Source organism: Aquarana catesbeiana, linkage group LG12, assembly GCF_042186555.1.
Source record: "Aquarana catesbeiana isolate 2022-GZ linkage group LG12, ASM4218655v1, whole genome shotgun sequence".
In the NCBI taxonomy this organism is placed as follows: Eukaryota; Metazoa; Chordata; class Amphibia; order Anura; family Ranidae; genus Aquarana; species Aquarana catesbeiana.
In genome coordinates this window covers 29,384,921-29,405,480 of record NC_133335.1, presented here as the reverse complement: position 1 = coordinate 29,405,480, position 20,560 = coordinate 29,384,921, and the positions used below count along the sequence as shown (strand labels likewise).

General features: G+C 44.1%; 1 protein-coding gene across 5 annotated transcripts in view; it reads right to left on the bottom strand.

Annotated features, from left to right (window-relative positions):
- The window catches only part of LAMA5 (laminin subunit alpha 5), a 221,665-nt gene that overhangs the window by 14,379 nt on the left and 186,726 nt on the right, over positions 1 to 20,560 (bottom strand). For 3 of the 5 annotated variants that reach the window (XR_012236861.1, XM_073607510.1, XM_073607512.1), the window contains exons 66-76: positions 19,961 to 20,089; positions 19,705 to 19,850; positions 16,596 to 16,728; positions 16,196 to 16,339; positions 14,765 to 14,895; positions 13,847 to 14,014; positions 13,589 to 13,730; positions 12,307 to 12,461; positions 11,783 to 11,972; positions 10,503 to 10,655; positions 10,134 to 10,290 (exon numbers count right to left, since the gene is read on the bottom strand). Coding sequence is in view for 4 of the 5 variants with exons in the window: in XM_073607510.1 (XP_073463611.1) it covers positions 10,134 to 10,290; positions 10,503 to 10,655; positions 11,783 to 11,972; positions 12,307 to 12,461; positions 13,589 to 13,730; positions 13,847 to 14,014; positions 14,765 to 14,895; positions 16,196 to 16,339; positions 16,596 to 16,728; positions 19,705 to 19,850; positions 19,961 to 20,089 (1,648 nt within the window). In the remaining variant the exon portion in view is untranslated. The remainder of the gene's footprint in view (positions 1 to 10,133; positions 10,291 to 10,502; positions 10,656 to 11,782; positions 11,973 to 12,306; positions 12,462 to 13,588; positions 13,731 to 13,846; positions 14,015 to 14,764; positions 14,896 to 16,195; positions 16,340 to 16,595; positions 16,729 to 19,704; positions 19,851 to 19,960; positions 20,090 to 20,560) is intronic. The other 2 variants (XM_073607511.1, XM_073607513.1) reach the window with 1 other exon arrangement.

The window sequence follows — 20,560 nt, the reverse complement described above, 5'->3', positions numbered from 1 at the left end:
TGACAAAAAGTGAGGTCTGCAAAATACTCACTATACCTCTCATCAAATAGCTTGGGGTGTCTACTTTCCAAAATGGGGTCATTTGGGGTTTTTTTTTGCCACCTGGGCATTCCATGGCCTCCGAAACTGTGATAGGCAGTGAAGAGTAAAATCAAAAATTTACGGCCTTAGAAAGCCTGAAGGCGGTGCTTGGTTTTCGGGGTCCCGTACGCGGCTAGGCTCCCAAAAAGTCTCACACATGTGGTATCCCCGTACTCAGGAGAAGCAGCAGAATGTATTTTGGGGTGTAATTTCACATATTCCCATGGCATGTTTGAGCAATATATCATTTAGTGACAACTTTGCGCAAAAAAAAATAAAAAAAATAAAAAATTGTCTCTTTCCCGCAACTTGTGTCACAATATAAATTATTCCATGGACTCAACATGACTCTCAGCAAATAGCTTGGGGTGTCTACTTTCCAAAATGGGGTCATTTGGGGGGGTTTTGAACTGTCCTGGCATTTTATGCACAACATCTAGAAGCTTATGTCACACATCACCCACACTTCTAACCACTTGAAGACAAAGCCCTTTCTGACACTCATTGTTTACATAAAAAAATAATTTTTTTTTGCAAGAAAATTACTTTGAACCCCCAAACATTATATATTTTTTTTAAAGCAAATGCCCTACAGATTAAAATGGTGGGTGTTTCATTTTTTTTTTTCACACAGTATTTGCGCAGCGATTTTTCAAACGCATTTTTTGGGGAAAAAACACACTTTTTTACATTTTAATGCACTAAAACACACTATATTGCCCAAATGTTTGATGAAATAAAAAAGATGATCTTAGGCCGAGTACATGGATACCAAACATGACATGCTTTAAAATTGCGCACAAACGTGCAGTGCCGACAAACTAAATACATTTTTAAAAGCCTTTACAGGTTACCACTTTAGATTTACAGAGGAGGTCTACTGCTAAACTTACTGCCCTCGATCTGACCTTCGCGGCGATACCTCACATGCATGGTGCAATTGCTGTTTACATTTGACGCCAGACCGACGCTTGCGTTCGCCTTAGCGCGAGAGCAGGGGGGACAGGGGTGCTTTTTTTTTTTTTTTTTTTTTTTTCTTTATTATTATTATTTTTTTATCTTATTTTTAAACTGTTCCTTTCATTTTTTTTTTTTTAATCATTTTTATTGTTATCTCAGGGAATGTAAATATCCCCTATCATAGCAATAGGTAGTGACAGGTACTCTTTTTTGCAAAAATTGGGGTCTATTAGACCCTAGATTTCTCCTCTGCCCTCAAAGCATCTGACCACACCAAGATCGGTGTGATAAAATGCTTTCCCAATTTCCCAATGGCGCTGTTTACATCCGGCGAAATCTAAGTCATAAAATGCTCGTAGCTTCCGGTTTCTTAGGCCATAGAGATGTTTGGAGCCACTCTGGTCTCTGATCAGCTCTATGGTCAGCTGGCTGAATCACCGGCTGCATTTTCAGGTTCCCTGTTGAGACAGGAGAGCCAGAGAAAAACACGGAAGACGTTGGGGGGGAGGGGCATTCCCTCCCACTGCTTGTAAAAGCAGTCTAGAGGCTAATTAGCCGCTAGGATTGCTTTTACATGAAAGCCGACCGCTGGCTGAAAAGAATGATACCAAGATGATACCTAAACCTGCAGGCATCATTCTGGTATAACCACTCAAAGTCGTGAATGGCGTACCTGAAGACAAAAAAATGGTTAACAATAAAGCACAGTAAACGGTAAGGTATAAAAAATTGCATACCTGAAAAGCAAACATGATAAAACATAATAACAATAAAACATTGCAGAATAGAATACAGTAAAAAAGAGCAGAACAATAGAGAGAGAATAGAGAGAGAGAGAACAATAAAACGACAACTATTTTTTTTTATTTTATATTTTTGTATGTGTTTTTTTTTTTTTTACACTTTTTTTTGTAACTAACTTTTATAACTGTAACCGGTTCCAGGTTCGGGTCTCTCAAAATGCGATGGCATCTTGGGAGACCCTGTGAAAGTGTGCCTAGTCTGTGCAATGCTGTACCCTACGCTAATAATCAACTAGTGAATGGTAGCGTTCAAAACATTCACCAATGCAAAGACCAGGATTGTCAGGACAGGAGGGACAATAATAGCGGGTGTCACGCCTATATTCGCGCTTGCTGCAGACACGACATCTTTTTTGGGGGTTCGTTGGGTAGGGGTACTCGGGAGGACATAAAGAAAATGCCTCTCATGCAGCCGACTGCATTTGGTTGGGGATGTGAATGGGGGAAGTACGGGCGCTGCAGAAGCGGTGGGTTCCCAATTAGGATTGGCGAATGCAGCAGGAAGGGCACTATGGGCACGACGGGCCTGTGTTTGTCTTCTTGGTGGCAGCGGGACACTACTTGTGCTTGCCACCTCACCAGCTTGAACTGCACTTATGGGACTTGCCACGTCACCAAGTGTTACTGCAGTGCTGGTTTGACTACGACCGGGGTGTACTAGGCCGCTGGTGCTTGCCAGTTCACCAAAACGCTACCAAAAAACTGTTAGCGATCGCAAGGATCAGGCCTGACTCTGCGAACGCTGCAGTTATGCGTTTAGTGTTTTGTAAGTGTCAGTGATCGATCGATACTGCACTTGGGTGGGCTGGGCTGGGCCGGGCGGAGGGGCAAAACGCAGGTGCTAGCAGGTATCTGGGCTGATCCCGCTAACACTGCGTTTGTGGGAACCCTAAACTGCTGGGGACGCTAGTATAGATCTGATCGGATCAGATATTGATCCGATCAGATACTATACCACTAAGGGAGGCGTATGCTGCGTGCGTGGGTGTTAGCGGTACTGGCGCTAACCTGACACTGCTTGGGGCTGGTGCTTGCCAGTTCACCAAAACGCTACCAAAAAAACTGTTAGCGATCGCAGGGATCAGGCCTGACTCTGCGAACGCTGCAGTTATGCGTTTAGTGTTTTGTAAGTGACAGTGATCGATCGATACTGCACTTGGGTGGGCCGGGCAGAGGGGCAAAACGCAGGTGCTAGCGGGTATCTGGGCTGATCCCGCTAACACTGCGTTTTTGGGAACCCTAAACTGCTGGGGACGCTAGTATAGATCTGATCGGATCAGATATTGATCCGTACAGATACTATACCACTAAGGGAGGCGTATGCTGCGTGCGTGGGTGTTAGCGGTACTGGCGCTAATCTGACGCTGCCTGGGGCGACGCATATCACCGCCGGGCGATCAGGGGGCTAAACTTTTATTCGGTAATAAACGGCGGGTGCCCTGACACTATAAAAAATAAACGAACTAACCAGCGTCACCCGTAACAGTTATACGGTGATCAGTGGTGAAAGGGTTAACTAGGGGGCAATCAAGGGGTTAAAACATTTATTAGGTAGTATATGGGGGTCCCTGTCGCTATAAAACGCTGACGGCAAACCTAAATATTTACCTCACTAACTAGCGTCACCAGCGACACTAATACAGCGATCAGAAAAATGATCGCTTAGTGACACTGGTGACAGGGGGTGATCAAGGGGTTAAAACTTTATTAGGGGGGGTTAGGGGGGTATCCTAGACCTAAAGGGGGCCTAACACTCACTGCCCTAACACTGTAACTGTCACAAACTGACACTATGCAGTAATCAGGAAAAAAAAAAAAAAAATACTGCTAATGTCAGTTTGTGACAGGGGGGGGGGTGATTGGGGGGGGATCGGGGGGCGATCGGGGGTGTAAGGTATGCCTGGCATGTTCTACTGTGTGTGTTTGTGTTGTGTGCACTTACATGTCTTCTCTCCTCGGCGCTGGACGGAAACTGCCAGACCGAGGAGAGATGACATCACATCCTCTGCCTGTGTGAAACTACACACAGGCAGAGGAGGATTCCCATTGGCTGGGAGCGATCGCGAGGGGGGGGCCACGATCAGATGGTCTCCCCCTCGCCTCCCGACGCTCCCAGTCAGATGCCGACCGCCGCTGGCACCGGGGGGGGGGTCCGATCGGACCCCCCGCCCGCGGGAGGCAGATCACGTATATATACGTGATTCTGCCTGCCCGTGCCACTCTGCCGACGTATATCTACGTTAGGCGGTCGGCAAGTGGTTAAGATGATACTATTGCCAAAATTCCTCTATATACTCTGGAACTCTCCAATTTTTATTCCCCTTAAAACTTTTAAAACCATTGATAAAATCCTTAATTCTTTTGTCTGGGGCTCTAATAGGCATAAACTGGCCTGGAATACACTTAAGAACCCTACTTCCTCTGGGGGGGCCGCCCTTCCGGACGTACACATGTACTATATAGCAGCTCAGCTTTCACACTTCTATTATATCCACAAAACAGACGAAGAAAGATACCAAACTTTAGTTTGCAGGAAAGTTAATAAAGACTTATATTCCCCACTACAAGTACTCTTTAGAGGAGGTAACACCAAACACAAGAAAGAGGACCGCAACTTGCTGCTATCCCAACACAGACGCGTATGGGAAAGAGCTGTCAGGCTCACTGGAAATGACTTTTTCCCACTCACACACTCCATTGTGGCATAATCCACAGTTGAAGGAGCTCATGTCCCTGTCTGGGACCACTAGCTGGGCCGCTAAAGGAATAGTATTCCTATTTCAGGTTATCACTATATTTGGCATGAGAAATTTTGAAACAATCTGCGAAGAGTATGACCTCTCTCCCCATATGCGATTTAGATACATACAACTGAAACACGCACTCCATGCACAATTTGCAAATGGCTTCCCCAATCCACAATCACTAACATTAGTAGACGTGATTACAGGATCAGACCCAGACAAACTTATCTCTACCCTATACACCATCCTACGCACCAAATCGGTAGCTAGAATTGCCGATAATGCAAGACTTAGATGGGAAAATGACGTAGGACCAATAGACTGTTCTGACTGGGAAGACATATTAGAAAACGTTAAAAAAACATCACCTAAAATCTCAGAACGCCTGACCCAACTTTACATAATACACAAATCCTATCTCACACCAGCTAGAATTGCTAAATACTCCCCACAGCAAAACCCGAACTGCCCCAGGTGCTCTGGTAACCCTTGTACATTCTACCATTTAATATGGCTATGCCCCGAAATACAAAGCTACTGGACACAGATCATCAAATTCCTCCACGATCACATGGGATCACCGATCCAGTTAGACCCCAAGTTATGCCTCCTTGGCCTATTGCCAGACACCATTAAAAATAGATCTACAATCACATTTCTCAGTGAATCAATATTTTATGCTAGAAAATTGTTTGCTAGGCACTGGATGGGCACAGACTCTCCCACCATGCAGGCCTGGATTAGGGAGGTGAATACGTCGCTACCATACAAAAGGGCTATGTACAAACACAGGGGATGCCCAAATAAATATTATAAAATTTGGAACAAATGGCTGAACAATGATAACACTTGCGCTAATTAATCTTGAAGTATTTTAGGAGTTTAATGAGTCTCCCATGAACATCTTACGATACGATGGTATATAGGACCAAGCTACAACCCCCAATAAATAAATGCTACAAGCTGGTTTTAATAACTAGAAATACACTGGTGAAAACTGTGAAGTATTGTTTGTAACCATATCAAACTATGCCTATCTGTAAAATGTATAACCTACCCATGTACCTTCATGCCTTGTGGGAAATACCCCTTCATGTGATTGCAAGTGTTGTACTATAACTGTATACTGACATAATTTTTCAACAATAAACATGTTCTTTAAAAAAAAAAGGTAAAGCTTCTTTTTTTTAAAAAAAAACAAACATGTCATACTTACCTGCTCTGTGCAAAACCATTTGGCGGAACCTCCTCTTCTTGGGTCCCCCGCCGGCACTCCTGGCTCCTTCTTCCTGCTGAGAGCCCCTTTAGAGCAAGCTGCTTATGGGCGTGCTCGCTCCCGAGCCGGTGTTCTTTTGAGAAATGCCCCCGATGGGTCAACGCATGAGCAGTAACAATCGTCACTCCAGCTGATATGTTGATCAGCTGGCGTGATGTCAACACAGCGCATGCGCAGATCGTCGGAGGCATTTGTCAAAGGGAGACAGTATTCGACGGGCAGTATTTAAAGCTATGCAAACAGCGGAGGAAGAACTGTTGTGGGATGGTTTTTCCGTGTGCTGAATGGCAGGTCTAGTCTGTGCTGCAGGATGGGTTTGGTGTGTTGAACAGCAGGTTTTGCCTGTGTCTAAGGACGGCTTGCAACACACACAAAACCTGCCCTTCAACACACCCACAACCCGCCCCACAACAGCGAGGCACAATCTGACAACTACGTTCCCCGCTGTTTTCAGATCATCAGATAATGCCTCCGACGATCTGCGCGTGCCCTGTGTTGACATCACACCAGCTGATCAACATATCAGCTGGAGTGACGTTCGTTACTGTAATGCCCTGACCCATCGGGGGCATTTTTCGATGGGAGGCATTTCTTGATAGAACACTGGCTCTGGGTGTCCATTAGACACACAGAAGATCGCTCAGTCCAGCCCCCCAGCTCCCTCCTCACTGGCTGTGATTGACAGCAGCAGGAGCCAATGGTGTGTCTGAGCAAATGAGATGGAAGAGAGACAGGACAGCCTCTGCTCTCCTGCACATCGCTGGATTGAAATCAGGCTCAGGTAAGTATTGGGGGGGGGGGCTGCACAGAGAAGATATTTACAATCATGCATAGAACGCATGAAGGCCTTTACAACTACTTTAAGCAGCTTGGTAGGTAGCATTACAATGATTGGGGGGGGGAGGGGGGGGGTGCTGCTATAAAGGCAAGACAGGACAGATATTACAGGACATATAAGTCCTGAGATTATCATTTTTGCCTGGACATTCACAAACACAAGACTCTCACCGAACCCTATAAATCTTAACATACGTCCAAATATTGTGTCAACAAGAACCCGAAATTCTACATGGAATTACTAAGATACTAATCAGAGTTTTCAGCTCATCCATTTATTGCAGAAATAACTAAAATATATGGGTTCCTTTACAATTCTTAGAACCCAAAGGTTTGGGCTGGCAACCTTGACCTGAATAAGATATTCCAGAGGGTAGTATTGGGGGCATTAGTGGTAGGTTAACCAAAGCACAAAAACACAAGGTGAGTATAGTAGCAAGTCCAAGTTGCAATCTTGAAACACCCAATACGAGCACAATATGCGACCGGTCTAAACTATGTGGCATGTTCACCAATGCCAGGAGCCTGGCGGACAAGATGGGTGAACTAGAGATACTGTTGTACAAGGAGGATTTGGATTTTGTGGGAATTTCAGAGACCTGGTTCAACAGCTCTCATGATTGGCTGGCAAAAATTCAAGGGTATACCTTATACCGCAAGGACAGAGAGGGTAAAAAAGGGGGAGGGGTATGCCTATATATCAAGAATAATGTACAAGTGAATGTGAGAGATGACATCACTGAGGGGGCTAGGGAGGAGGTGGAATCTTTATGGGTAGAGCTCCAAAGGGATGAAGCTAAGGGGAAAATAATACTGGGAGTATGCTATAGGCCCCCTAACCTGAGGGAGGAAGTGGAGACGGATCTCCTATCACAAATTGGATTAGCAGCAAGGATGGGAAGTGTTATCATAATGGGGGATTTTAATTATCCAGACATAGACTGGGCGGAGGGAACCGCGCATTCATTTAAGGCTCGCCAGTTCCTTAGTGTCTTGCAGGACAATTTTATGGGTCAGATGGTAGACGCACCAACTAGAAATAAAACATTACTAGATCTACTGATTACCAACAATACAGACCTGATAACAGATGTGGAAATACGGGGCAATTTAGGTAACAGCGATCACAGGTCAATTAGTTTCAGTGTAAATCACACAAATAGGAGACATGAAGGGAACACAAAGACACTGAATTTCAAAAGAGTCAACTTCCCTAAACTACAAACCTTGCTAAAAGGCATAAATTGGGATAAAATATTAGGAACAAAGAATACGGAGGAGAGATGGGTTTGCTTTAAGAGCATATTAAATAAGGGCATTAGCCAATGTATCCCATTGGGTAATAAATTTAAAAGAGCGAACAAACATCCTGGATGGCTTAACTCCAATGTAAAAATGCATATAAAAGCAAAGGAGAAGGCCTTCAAAAAATACAAGGTTGAGGGATCATCCACAGCATTCAGAATTTATAAAGAATGCAATAAGAAATGTAAGGGTGCAATTAGGTTGGCTAAGATAGAACATGAAAGACACATAGCGGAGGAGAGCAAAAAAAATCCCAAGAAATTCTTTAAGTATGTAAACAGTAAAAAAGGAGGACAGACCATATTGGCCCCATAAAGAATGAGGAAGGACATCTGGTTACAAAGGATGGGGAGATGGCAAAGGTATTGAATTTATTCTTCTCCTCAGTCTTCACGAGTGAATCGGGGGGCTTCAGTAACCAAAACTGCAGTGTTTATCCTCATGACACAACACAGGAAGCACCTACATGGTTAACAGAGGACGGAATTAAAATTAGACTTGAGAAACTTAACATTAATAATCACCGGGACCAGATGGCTTGCATCCGAGGGTACTTAGGGAACTCAGTCAGGTGATTGCCAGACCGTTGTTCCTAATTTTTACAGACAGTCTATTGACTGGAATGGTACCAGCTGATTGGAGAAAAGCCAATGTAGCACCAATATTTAAAAAGGGCCCAAAAAACATCCCTGGGAATTACAGACCAGTTAGCCTAACATCAATAGTATGTAAACTCTTGGAGGGGATGATAAGGGACTATATACAAGATTTTAGTAATAAGAATGATATCATTAGCAGTAATCAGCATGGATTCATGAAGAATCGTTCTTGCCAAACCAATCTATTAACCTTCTATGAGGAGGTGAGTTGCCATCTAGATAAAGGAAGGCCCGTAGACGTGGTGTATCTGGATTTTGCAAAAGCATTTGACACAGTTCCCCATAAACGTTTACTGTACAAAATAAGGTGCGTTGGCATGGACCATAGGGTGAGTACATGGATTGAAAACTGGCTACAAGGGCGTGTTCAGAGGGTGGTGATAAATGGGGAGTACTCAGAATGCTCAGGGGTGGGTAGTGGGGTTCCCCAGGGTTCTGTGCTGGGACCAATCCTATTTAATTTGTTCATAAACGACCTGGAGGATGGGATAAACAGTTCAATCTCTGTATTTGCAGACGATACTAAGCTAAGCAGGGCAATAACTTCTCCGCAGGATGTGGAAATCTTGCAAAAAGACCTGAACAAATTAATGGGGTGGGCGACTACATGGCAAATGAGGTTCAATGTAGAAAAATGTAAAATAATGCATTTGGGTGGCAAAAATATGAATGCAATCTATACACTGGGGGGAGAACCTCTGGGGGAATCTAGGATGGAAAAGGACCTGGGGGTCCTAGTGGATGATAGGCTCAGCAATGGCATGCAATGCCAAGCTGCTGCTAATAAAGCAAACAGAATATTAGCATGCATTAAAAGTGGGATCAACTGCAGAGATAAAACGATAATTCTCCCGCTCTACAAGACTCTGGTCCGCCCGCACCTGGAGTATGCTGTCCAGTTCTGGGCACCAGTCCTCAGGAGGGACGTACTGGAAATGGAGCGAGTACAAAGAAGGGCAACAAAGCTAATAAAGGGTCTGGAGGATCTTAGTTATGAGGAAAGGTTGCGAGCACTGAACTTATTCTCTCTGGAGAAGAGACGCTTGAGAGGGGATATGATTTCAATTTACAAATACTGTACTAGTGACCCCACAATAGGGATAAAACTTTTTCGCAGAAGAGAGTTTAATAAGACTCGTGGCCACTCATTAGAATTAGAAGAAAAGAGGTTTAACCTTAAACTACGTAGAGGGTTCTTTACTGTAAGAGCGGCAAGGATGTGGAATTCCCTTCCACAGGCGGTGGTCTCAGCGGGGAGCATTGATAGCTTCAAGAAACTATTAGATAATCACCTGAATGACCGCAATATACAGGGATATGTAATGTAATACTGACACATAATCACACACATAGGTTGGACTTGATGGACTTGTGTCTTTTTTCAACCTCACCTACTATGTAACTATGTAACTATGAATAGGCCTCTACAAAATATTAAATTAAACTTTAAGAAAACACTATAGTATACCGAATCGGAGGAATCCTCCATCTGAGAAGAACAATCCGGGTTCTGTGAGTCCCTCAAAGCAAGGCGTGACCCCCACCACTCTCCCGGGGGCACCCAAGTCTTTCCCATCCATCTTCAGATCTCTCAGGCAGCCCCGGAAACCATTCATAGCTCCGTCCTGAAACAGATGGAAACAGCAACATCACAAAAAACACAGCTAACCTGTATTAATATTATATATATTCACGCAGTACAACTGTTTTCAAACTTATAGTGGTGGGTTATACTGCACATGGCAGATGTAAGCTAATTGGTTGCCGTGCTCAAGACAGATACCTTCCTCCAATTTTTTCTTTTAGCTTGGAGGCCCTTTATGTGTCCATCACTTACCATGTTGTCTGGAAGGTTCCTTAGTGCAGGGACTCCTCCAACGTATGCTGGACTGGTCAAAGACAAGGTGGATCCCAAGTGTATGATGCCGGTCTGTGCTCTCAGGCCATCAATGACCAGACGGAGCTTGTTCTTCTCTTTCCCAAAGAAAACCTAAAATGTACATAAATGATAATCAAAGTCGACCTTGAAATCTTGCTTCTGCTTACATCATTTGTGTCACGGTGGGATGCACAGTTTCTGGCTCAAATACCATTCAAGGCAATATTCACCCGCTTCTGTAATTTGCTGCTCCACTCCCATTCAATCTTCTACTCTTCCAATCACATGGGCCTCACCTCCTAACAGCAATCATTGACTAGAGACCCTAAATGAGCAGTTCAGCCACCCTCCAGCTTTAATACTTTCTAAGGCACAGACCTTCTATTACAGTGCCTTGAAAAAGTATTCACACCCCTTGAAATTTTCCACATTTTGTTACAACCAAAAACGTAAATGTATTTTATTGGGATTTTATGTGGTAGACCAACACAAAGTGGCACATAATTGGGCACTAGACGGCCAGGCCTCATTCTGTCCCTTCTCAACAGATGCCATCAATCTGGCTGGAGTCTGCTCCTTCCAAGTGGCAGGAAACTGTGAGTGCATGTGGCTGGGTAGCCTTCCCACCGGGTTTGTTGTGAACGGTTACCACATTACTTCAATACGAGTCTTCTATTGAACCTGCCTGTGTGAATTATTGCCTCCACACCATGCTGCACCACACCTACAATCTAGTACTTCTTGAAAAAAAACCCTCATTAGCCCAATGCTTTTCTTACTACATTTCCTTTAAAAGAGACCGAGAGCCAAACAATATGAATAGATAGGTCTATACGGGGCATATAGGCAAATATGATATTACCTATGAGTTTCCCTTTATGATGAGCCACATAGGTTCCATCTGCACCAATCCATTCCAGTCTGCTTGCAGCTTTGGCAGTACAAAGGGTGCAGAATGGGGAAAGGAACAATAGGTGGAAGCACTTGATACAGATTAGACTATGTTTGGAACAGATAAGTGGAAGTGCTTGGCACAGATAGTTGGATTGAATAAATGGGGGTGAGGTTAGATAACGTACTTATGTGTCTCCTGTATCTAAACCATTTACATGGACTGTTGCAAGGTGTCACCTGAGGCGAAATGGGCATCTTGGCTTATGGCAGGGGCTACTCTGGCTACATTAAATTAGTTGTTTAATATATAACTGCACAAAAAACACAAAAGAGAATCCTCATACCGTGTGCCAGAGCCCATCTGTGTACTTGTCTTTACTCCTCAGTCGATGTGTCCTTCCATGAATGTTCGTCAGGAGCACAAACCTGGCATTTATGACATGGAGAGACAGGGAGGAGGTCCCTCGCTCATCAGCAAAATAAAAGAGGAGCCCGCTGGAGGCGTTCAGCCGGACTTCCATTGAAAAGTAGAACCTGTGCAACATAAATATAGAAGAATGTTTATAACATGGAGGAGTCCTTGTAGATCAATGGTTTGCGAACAATTGGTATGATGTCACCACTCAGTGGGTGTTCTCTTCCTGTCTAGCTGGGTACACGCCTCTCACATGTAAGAAGTAATTCAAAACCTTTTTTCCCTTCCTGCTAATTTATATGTGCAGCATTATAGCTGCATAATTTCTGCAGCCGTAATGTTGCACCTTTGCCAGATTATGCAAAATTCACAGCAATAATACAACTGCATCATGATATCCTCCTGAATAATCTGCGTTTCCTCTAATGTCACCATAGTTTATTGATTATTCACCTTTCTTGTTGGAAGTCAGGAAGATCTGTAAATTCCAGATGGCTGGACCTGGAACCTCCAAATTGGAACGCCCCTTTGACAGCTTTGGGAAGCATGCATGATGAACTGAGCTGATTCCGGTGACTCATTAAGGCCAGCTTCCTCTGCCGAGCCTGCTAGCATGAACATATCAGCATGTTAACTAAAATACATATCACTGAGGAAGAAGTGCATAAAAAAGCCACGTCCATAAATTGAGAGACAAAAATAGGTGCTACTATGTATTACCAAAATAGCGGACTTTTAAGGCTTGGAAACAATCAAGAGAAAATCTAATGAAAGCAATCAATTTTATTGAAAGTATTATACAATATCAAAAAAAGAGGATAAAACCATCACATATGTGCATCTGTATTTATGTGCAGTGAGCCCTTGTGTCTACGCGTTTCGCCGTTAGGCTTCTTCAGGACACGATCAAGGTTCAGAGATGCAACAGATAAGAGAATACATTTCTCTATCTTAGTATGAGATACATAGTTATAGTATCCATGGTAAGATGAACAGTGGGTTTGGGGATTGAAAATCCATCCGTGATGGCTGAATCTAGACGCAGGGGCAAATGGACAATCTACAGTCCTGGCCTGAGGGGCGCCAAAGTAGTTGCAAGGTATCCGTCAATACACCACTCAATAATTGGGTTTGGATCATACGGGTGATTAATGCCCGGCAGCATATTGCTGTTAAGGCGGGAATTCAATAGGCAAACATGCCCCTGGGATACAGCCGTCCACTGCACATGCTATTGAGTGGTGTATTGACGGATACCTTGCGACTACTTTGGCGCCCCTCAGGCCAGGACTGTAGATTGTCCATTTGCCCCTGCATCTAGATTCAGCCATCACGGATGGATTTTCAATCCCCAAACCCGCTGTTCATTTTACCATGGATACTATAACTATGCATCTCATACTAAGATAGAGAAATGTACTCTCTTATCTGTTGCGTCTCTGAACATTGATCGTGTCCTGAAGAAGCCTAACGGCGAAACGCATAGACGCACAAGGGCTCACTGCACATAAATACAGATGCACATATGTGATGGTTTTATCCTTTTTTTTTATATTGTATAATACTTTCAATAAAATTGATTGCTTTCATTAAATTTTCTCTTGATTGTTTCCAAGCCTTAAAAGTCCGCTATTTTGGTAATACATAATAGTACCTATTTTTGTCTCTCAACTAAAATACATAGTAATAATATTTAGAATATAAAACTATCCTCATGGTTCTAGGGACCCCCTACCTTTATTTTCTTCAGTTTATCCTTCTTTAGCAGAGCTCGAATCTCTTGTGGCCGTTGCTCTGTCGCCTCCTGGCAGCTCATAGTTACATTCAGGCTACGTAGATTCTGTTGCAGATCTAGAACCATCTGGGGTCCAGTGATACTAGAGCCAAAGAGAACATAGGGATCAGCATACTAGGTTAGGTCAGAAATGTACTATTGAACAATAGAATGTTGGGCAATGGAGGGAGGAGATGCCCACCGTGGCCATAATCTCACCTTTTCACAAAGACATTACTGATGCAGCCGCTCAGGTTTCCAGGTGTACTACTATCAGGTGCGCCACCAAGGAGTAGGTTAATACCCGCCGCTTCCTGCCGTCTCCTCCTGCTGCTGTCTGACAACTGCCGGCTTCCTTCTAGTTGGTCGTCTATGTAAAACCGCACCCTGCACAGTGATGATGAGTGTTAATAATCGTGACATTTACTGTAATGCCCACACACCTTTAGCAACATAATATCCCAACCTCTTCCATCAACCGAATCACATGGGAGCAGATGTATGAAACTGTTGGGACTTCCAGCCCTATTTCCCTTACAGAGAACCCAATCAACATACAGACATGTATGAACTGTTCTTCTGGCCAACAGGACCCCTGCAGCCCCTTTCTCTTCTTAACAAGCCAGCCCTACTGAACTGCAATGCCATGTAATTCTTATAGCATTTTCAAGTCCCACACTCTTATGCCGTGTAAACACGGTTGGATTTTCCGACGGGAAATGTTCGATGGGACCTTGTTGTCGGAAATTCCGACCGTGTGTAGGCTCCATCGGACATTTTCCGTCGGAATTTCCGACAAACAAAATTTGAGGTCTGGATCTCAAATTTTCGGACAACAAAATCCGTTGTCGGAAATTCCGATCGCGTGTACACAATTCCGACGCACAAAATTCCACGCATGCTCGGAATCAAGCAGAAGAGCCGCACTGGCTATTGAACTTCATTTTTCTCAGCTCGTCGTACGTGTTGTACGTCACCGCGTTCTTGACGTTCGGAATTTCCGACAAGATTTGTGTGACCGTGTGTATGCAAGACAAGTTTGAGCCGACGTCCGTCGGAAAAAAAACATGGATTGTGTTGTCGGAATGTGCGATCGTGTGTACGCGGCATTAGAAGGGACCCCCCTTGCACACTCACTCTTTTTTATTGCTGTAAAGAGACAGATAGTGTCCTGCTCCATCTGAATACGGTGATCTAGAGGTGAGTTCTGTGGAGAGAAGCCTCACAGAGAGATGTCCGTCTTGCACTGACACCTGGCATGATCCCTCCTGGAAAGAGAAAAGACAGGACATAGTTCAATAAAAAAAAAAAACAGTTTATATTTAGAAAGTTATGAATTGCTGAATGCCTAACAAGTGATTATCAGTTGCTTATTGTAGGAAAGGTGATTTTACCATTAGAGTAGGGAGAGATTCTTTACAGTAACAGTGCTTAAGCTGTGGAATTCTGTAGCACATAAATGATGTAGCAGTGGCAAAAGTTAATAATTTAAAAAAAATATTGGGCATTCTTCTTTCAATAAGTTCCCCCATTTTATATACTAAGGAAAATATGAAAACATCTTCATCTAAGAAAACTACTATGACTGGCTTTTTTGGGTAGGGAAGAATTTTTTTTCCCCCACAGCTTCTTAGGGATGGGGTTGGGGTGTTGTTTGCCTTCCATAACTGGAGTTCCTGAGGGGCAAAGCTTGATGGACGTGTCTGTTTTCAATTTAGTAAAATATGTAAGTCTATACTGAGTTGCCCTGTACCACATGAAAGCTAAAATCAGTCTTATGCCCCGTACACACGGTCGGACTTTGTTCGGACATTCCGACAACAAAATCCATGGATTTTTTCTGACGGATGTTGGCTCAAACTTGTCTTGCATGCACACGGTCACACAAAGTTGTCGGAAAATCTGATCGTTCTAAACGCGGTGACGTAAAACACGTACGTCGGGACTATAAACGGGGCAGTGGCCAATAGCTTTCATCTCTTTATTTATTCTGAGCATGCGTGGCACTTTGTCCGTCGGATTTGTGTACACACGATCGGAATTTCCGACAATGGATTTTGTTGTCGGAAAATTTTATATCCTGCTCTCAAACTTTGTGGGTCGGAAAATCCGATGGAAAATGTGTGATGGAGCCTACACACGGTCGGAATTTCCGACAAGGTCCTATCACACATTTTCCGTCGGAAAATCCGACCGTGTGTACGGGGCATTACAATGGGAGTAGCCCTCTTGTCAGGTGATGGGTGGAAAGGAAAAGTTAGCAGGCAAAACTACAGAAGTCCAGGGTGGGCGGGTGTCACCAATGTGTTACTCGCTAGTTAAATGAGGCAGCTATTTGGGGCAGAACTGCAAAATCTAAAAGTCGCCCCCCCAATGTTCTGCAGCCATGCAGTACAATAGGGACGGGTGGTCATACAGGTATATGTAAATTACTTTACAAATCTTTGTGCAGGTAGATGGGATCCGGTATATATGTTCCAGCTGCTGGGCTGAAGTTGCCCTTCTACGTTTAGCTGGAATGATCTCAGTATTTTGAGAGTTAAATTGTTCCTATCACTATATATATACCTCATTGGACTGGTGATACATCAGTCCATTGCGCTGGCTGGTCTGGAATCCAAAACCTGCAGCAAAGTCATCCTGGAAACTGGGCACGTTCTTCAGGTTCACATTGAGGAAGCCATGTCCATGGAACTGCACCGACCTGGCGATCTGTCATTAAGAAGAGACACCGTGAACAAAAACTACGAAATCTAGAGCCTAGCCATCTAATCCCACCATTGCTATGGCCATACAAGGATAGGGTTTATGCACAGAGCAATCATGGGATGCAGAGTATGGCAAATTATAGGGACAAGATTTCAGTCTACTGTAGTCCAACCAATAGAAGACGGCAGTAGATTGGTTGTTATGAGTCCCTACAGAAGGCATGCATTTTCATTAAATAAGTCAGTAGGATGTCACTTACCAGCAGGTCTGTGGTGCAGCCATAGCTGACCCCAGTTGTATTCATACGCTTTAAGTCCACGTATTTGCCTAATGCTTTGAGACCCTTCATACAGCCTCTGATGGACCCTCCGGTTGGGAACAACTCCTTCAGACTGTCAGAAAATAACGAGATACAGTTAATGAAATGCTTCTGGGAATCTACGGTAGGATGACGCTGCACTAATCCTCCTTATTAAGAAATTCTCAAGTCTGTTCTGATCAATAAACCAATTTCCTCAATTTTTCCCTCGGCTTGAAAGCAACTCTAATAACTCTCACTGGGCTCATGCTGTGATGCAGACCCAATGCCGACCCCTCTCCTCTCTGGCTTGCGAGCTGCTGTTTTCAAAGACATGTTGCCACAGGCAATACTATAAGACTAAAGATCACAATATAATGCTCCACAGCTGCTCGCAGCACCGGCCATCTAATGGGGTGCTGGCAGGGTGTCAAGATTACAAATTATAGGTGACAAGCGAGCAGGGAGAGCCAAGAACCCTCTAATGAAACCACATTAAGGTCATGAAATTGAAGCAGAGTATTGCCTATAGTGGTGTTCCGCTATTGATGTCAGCTCATCCAGTGTGATATAAATGATTCAGACTTTTCCACTGGGTCTTGTCAGTGTTTGTGAACCCCTTTCTGCCTGCAGCAGCAAATCCAATCTTCCAAAGTGGCATGGAAGAGCAAAAACAGAATCAGATTGGTTGATATGGACAGCACAGATTGTCAATGTCAGGTCTTCCATTGGACAGTTTAAGAAATATGGCCAGCTGTGTCTGCTCTGAGCACCACTATAGATTAATATCAGAAGAGTTCATCTCAGATATAACTGTTATGCCCCATGCACACGATCAGACTTTCCGACGGAAAATGTGCGATCGGAGCTTGTTGTCGGAAATTCCGACCGTGTGTGGGCCTCATCGGACTTTTTTTCCATCAGAATTTCCGACACACAAAGTTTGAGAGCTGGCTCTAAAATTTTCCAGCAACGAAATCCGATCGCGTAAATTCCGATCGTGTGTAGACAATTCCGACGCACAAAGTGCCACGCATGCCCGCAATCAAGCAGAAGAGCAGCACTGGCTATTGAACTTCATTTTTCTCGGCTCGTCATAACGTGTTGTACATCACCGCGTTCTTGCCGTTCGGAATTTCCGACCAACTTTGTGTGACCGTGTGTATGCAAGACAAGTTTGAGCCAACATCCGTCGGAAAAAATCCATGGATTTTGTTGTCTGAATGTGCGATCGTGTGTACAGGGCATTAGAGTTGTTCTTTATGATGGATGCTGGTGTCAGCGCCCACTCATACTTTGCTAAGCACCGTGCGGGTGGGCGCAGCAGCAATAACACACACTTAGTCCACATGCAATTGAAAGAATATGCATTGAAGTCAAGAAAACACAGTTCTCAACAAGCCCAGCGGAAGGGAGCCCAACCGGGAATACTCACGAATGACTAGTGTGTCTAGGTCTCACCTGAGCTGACAGCATTTGTCTGTAGGGGCTGAATGGAACCCAAGTGGGGAGGTTTCCAGGAAGAGAAGCGGATCCCTATGTTTTCCCTACTCATCTGGAACCTTTCCCTACCGCTAATAACATCCCATGACAGACAGTTGACCTGTCCCTACACTATCCACGCGCTAAAAGCACGCCAAACCCAGGAGCCATGTTCTTAAATAGACTCTGCTTAACCCAAGATGGCTGCCAGAGTCACACGTGCTGTCAGCATCCAACCAGATCGCTGCCCCAGTGACCCAGGAAACCATAGAGGAACCATGTTCCTCCTGACTTACTTTCCCTCTTGACTTGCCACTGATTAACTCATACCTGACAGACTGCACACCTCATCCAAATAATACAATGTGTGCAAAAGTCCAACACCTCAGGCCCTTTCAGGGCTCATCCAGAAGACGTCCATCAAAGAACCAGCACCCAGGACTTAATTTGTCATTTTGGATTGATTATATTCTTTTAATTCTCCTTGTGTGCATCAAACAAATCCATGAACAGTATGAGCTAAACCATAGGTGTGCGCAGTCTATTGCATTAGGGTGTGCACCCCAAAGCTCAAACACCAATGTCTTTCTATGTAGCCTCAGCTGCACTGGGGAGTACATGAATGGGAAGTGCTCTGTGATGAGTGACTTTCTGTTCATTCACAAATGGAAACATAGTAAACACAGTTTACTATGCTTCGGTTATGAATGGACACAGTGAGCAAGTGTGTTCATTTAGAAAAGGAAGGGACTGGTACATTATATATTTAGTAGCCCCTTCTCTGCAGCAGCCGGGGGGAGAGTAGAGGAGGAAACAGCAAGACTACGGGGTGGGCCAACAAGGAGGGGGGAGCCTGGGAAGTAGGGGGAATCGGCACCGCATATAGTCATTAGGGTGTGCCCGGGCACACCTGGCACACCCCCTGCACAGGCCCATGACCTAAACAGAGCTCGACATTAGCAAGTACAATGTTTCCAGTCCCTCCTGAACTTTTCTCAAGTAGAAGCTGCACCTGCTTGAGCAGGCCATGGGATGGAATATGAAAAATGCGAATTGACAAGTGAAGTCCCCAGTGCTGGTTCTTTGGTGAATGTTTCTGAAGCCAGAGCATAGCCAAGGGCCTGCATCCATCATAAAGGAAATGATCTACATGCTGCTTCCAAGAAATAGAAGACATGACGTCGCGAGGAGTGCCACAGGGGTCATAAGCACAAAGCTAAACATAAGCTACAACTGAAGAGACACAAACTCAAGAGCATAAAAACAAAAATGCCCATTATGTACTAAAACTCAAAGTTTTGCTTTACAAATAAAGACCAGATTTATCCTCAATTCCTGCTCTGGTGTCACCATGTCACTAACTGACACACAAAGCCATCAAAAAAAAAAATCTCCCTAAAGGAGACAATGAAAGCATCAAAACCCAACCCTTCCACATACCATCCAGAAATTTAAAAAAAATGTTTGCAGTTGGGCTTATGTCACCTTTACAGTATATACGATGAAATGCCACAGGCTTATTTGCACAACTTTTCAAGTGCCTCCAACTAGCATTATAATCTAGGTTGGGGGTCTGATTCACACTCACCTTTCAGGGATCTTCTCTGGTGGGAGACCTCCAAGGTAGAAGTATTGGGAGGTCTCTAGATTGCCTCCATCATACTCCACTGTGTAAACAGTCATTCTCTCCAAACGTACAAAGATTTTTTTCTTAAAGGCCAAGATAACTTGTATCTGCAAGAGAAGCCCCGCCATGGTGTTAGCAGATAAAGCATTGATTCTTCCTACTGTGCAGCCAACAGAACTCTCTCTAATTTTTCGGGTCATTATAAATGCCTACTTACCGCTTTAGTACTAGAACTGCTGACAAACAGCTGGGCGGATTCCGCGGGCGTGGCCATCTCTGTGCCCCTTCCAACATTATAATAAAGGGTCAGCTTCCCCTCCTGAGCCGCAAGGCATAAAAATTGATCCTAAGAGAACCAAAAAAGGAATATCTTAAACCTCAGACATGAAATACGAACAAAGCATATCCTTCTATAGTGTGTACTTGTCTCTATCCAAAGCACTAAGTGTGATTTCTCTCTGCTGCCTTGTACCTCTGTTATCAGCATGAGTCACTTCTGACAGGTTTTCCTGACTTCAAGAAATAATTGGTGACGGGGAGGAAAGCTCCAGCACACAGCCTGGGATTCATATCCTTAGTTCAGCATGTTCCCTCTGTACTATGAGGAGGGGTGTGTGTCCCATCCGTCCAATCAGGGTTTAGAGCTCCCATCATGGTTCTGCACTGTGAGATCTCAAATCCCTGCCCCCTACTGACAGAGCTGAGAAAAAATTCCTTTGATTTGTGTGTTTAGAACAATCTACTGGTTACTCCATAGAGAATGGACTATTTACTACCAATCTGTTGGACTCAGATACATTGATACTTGCAATTCTTA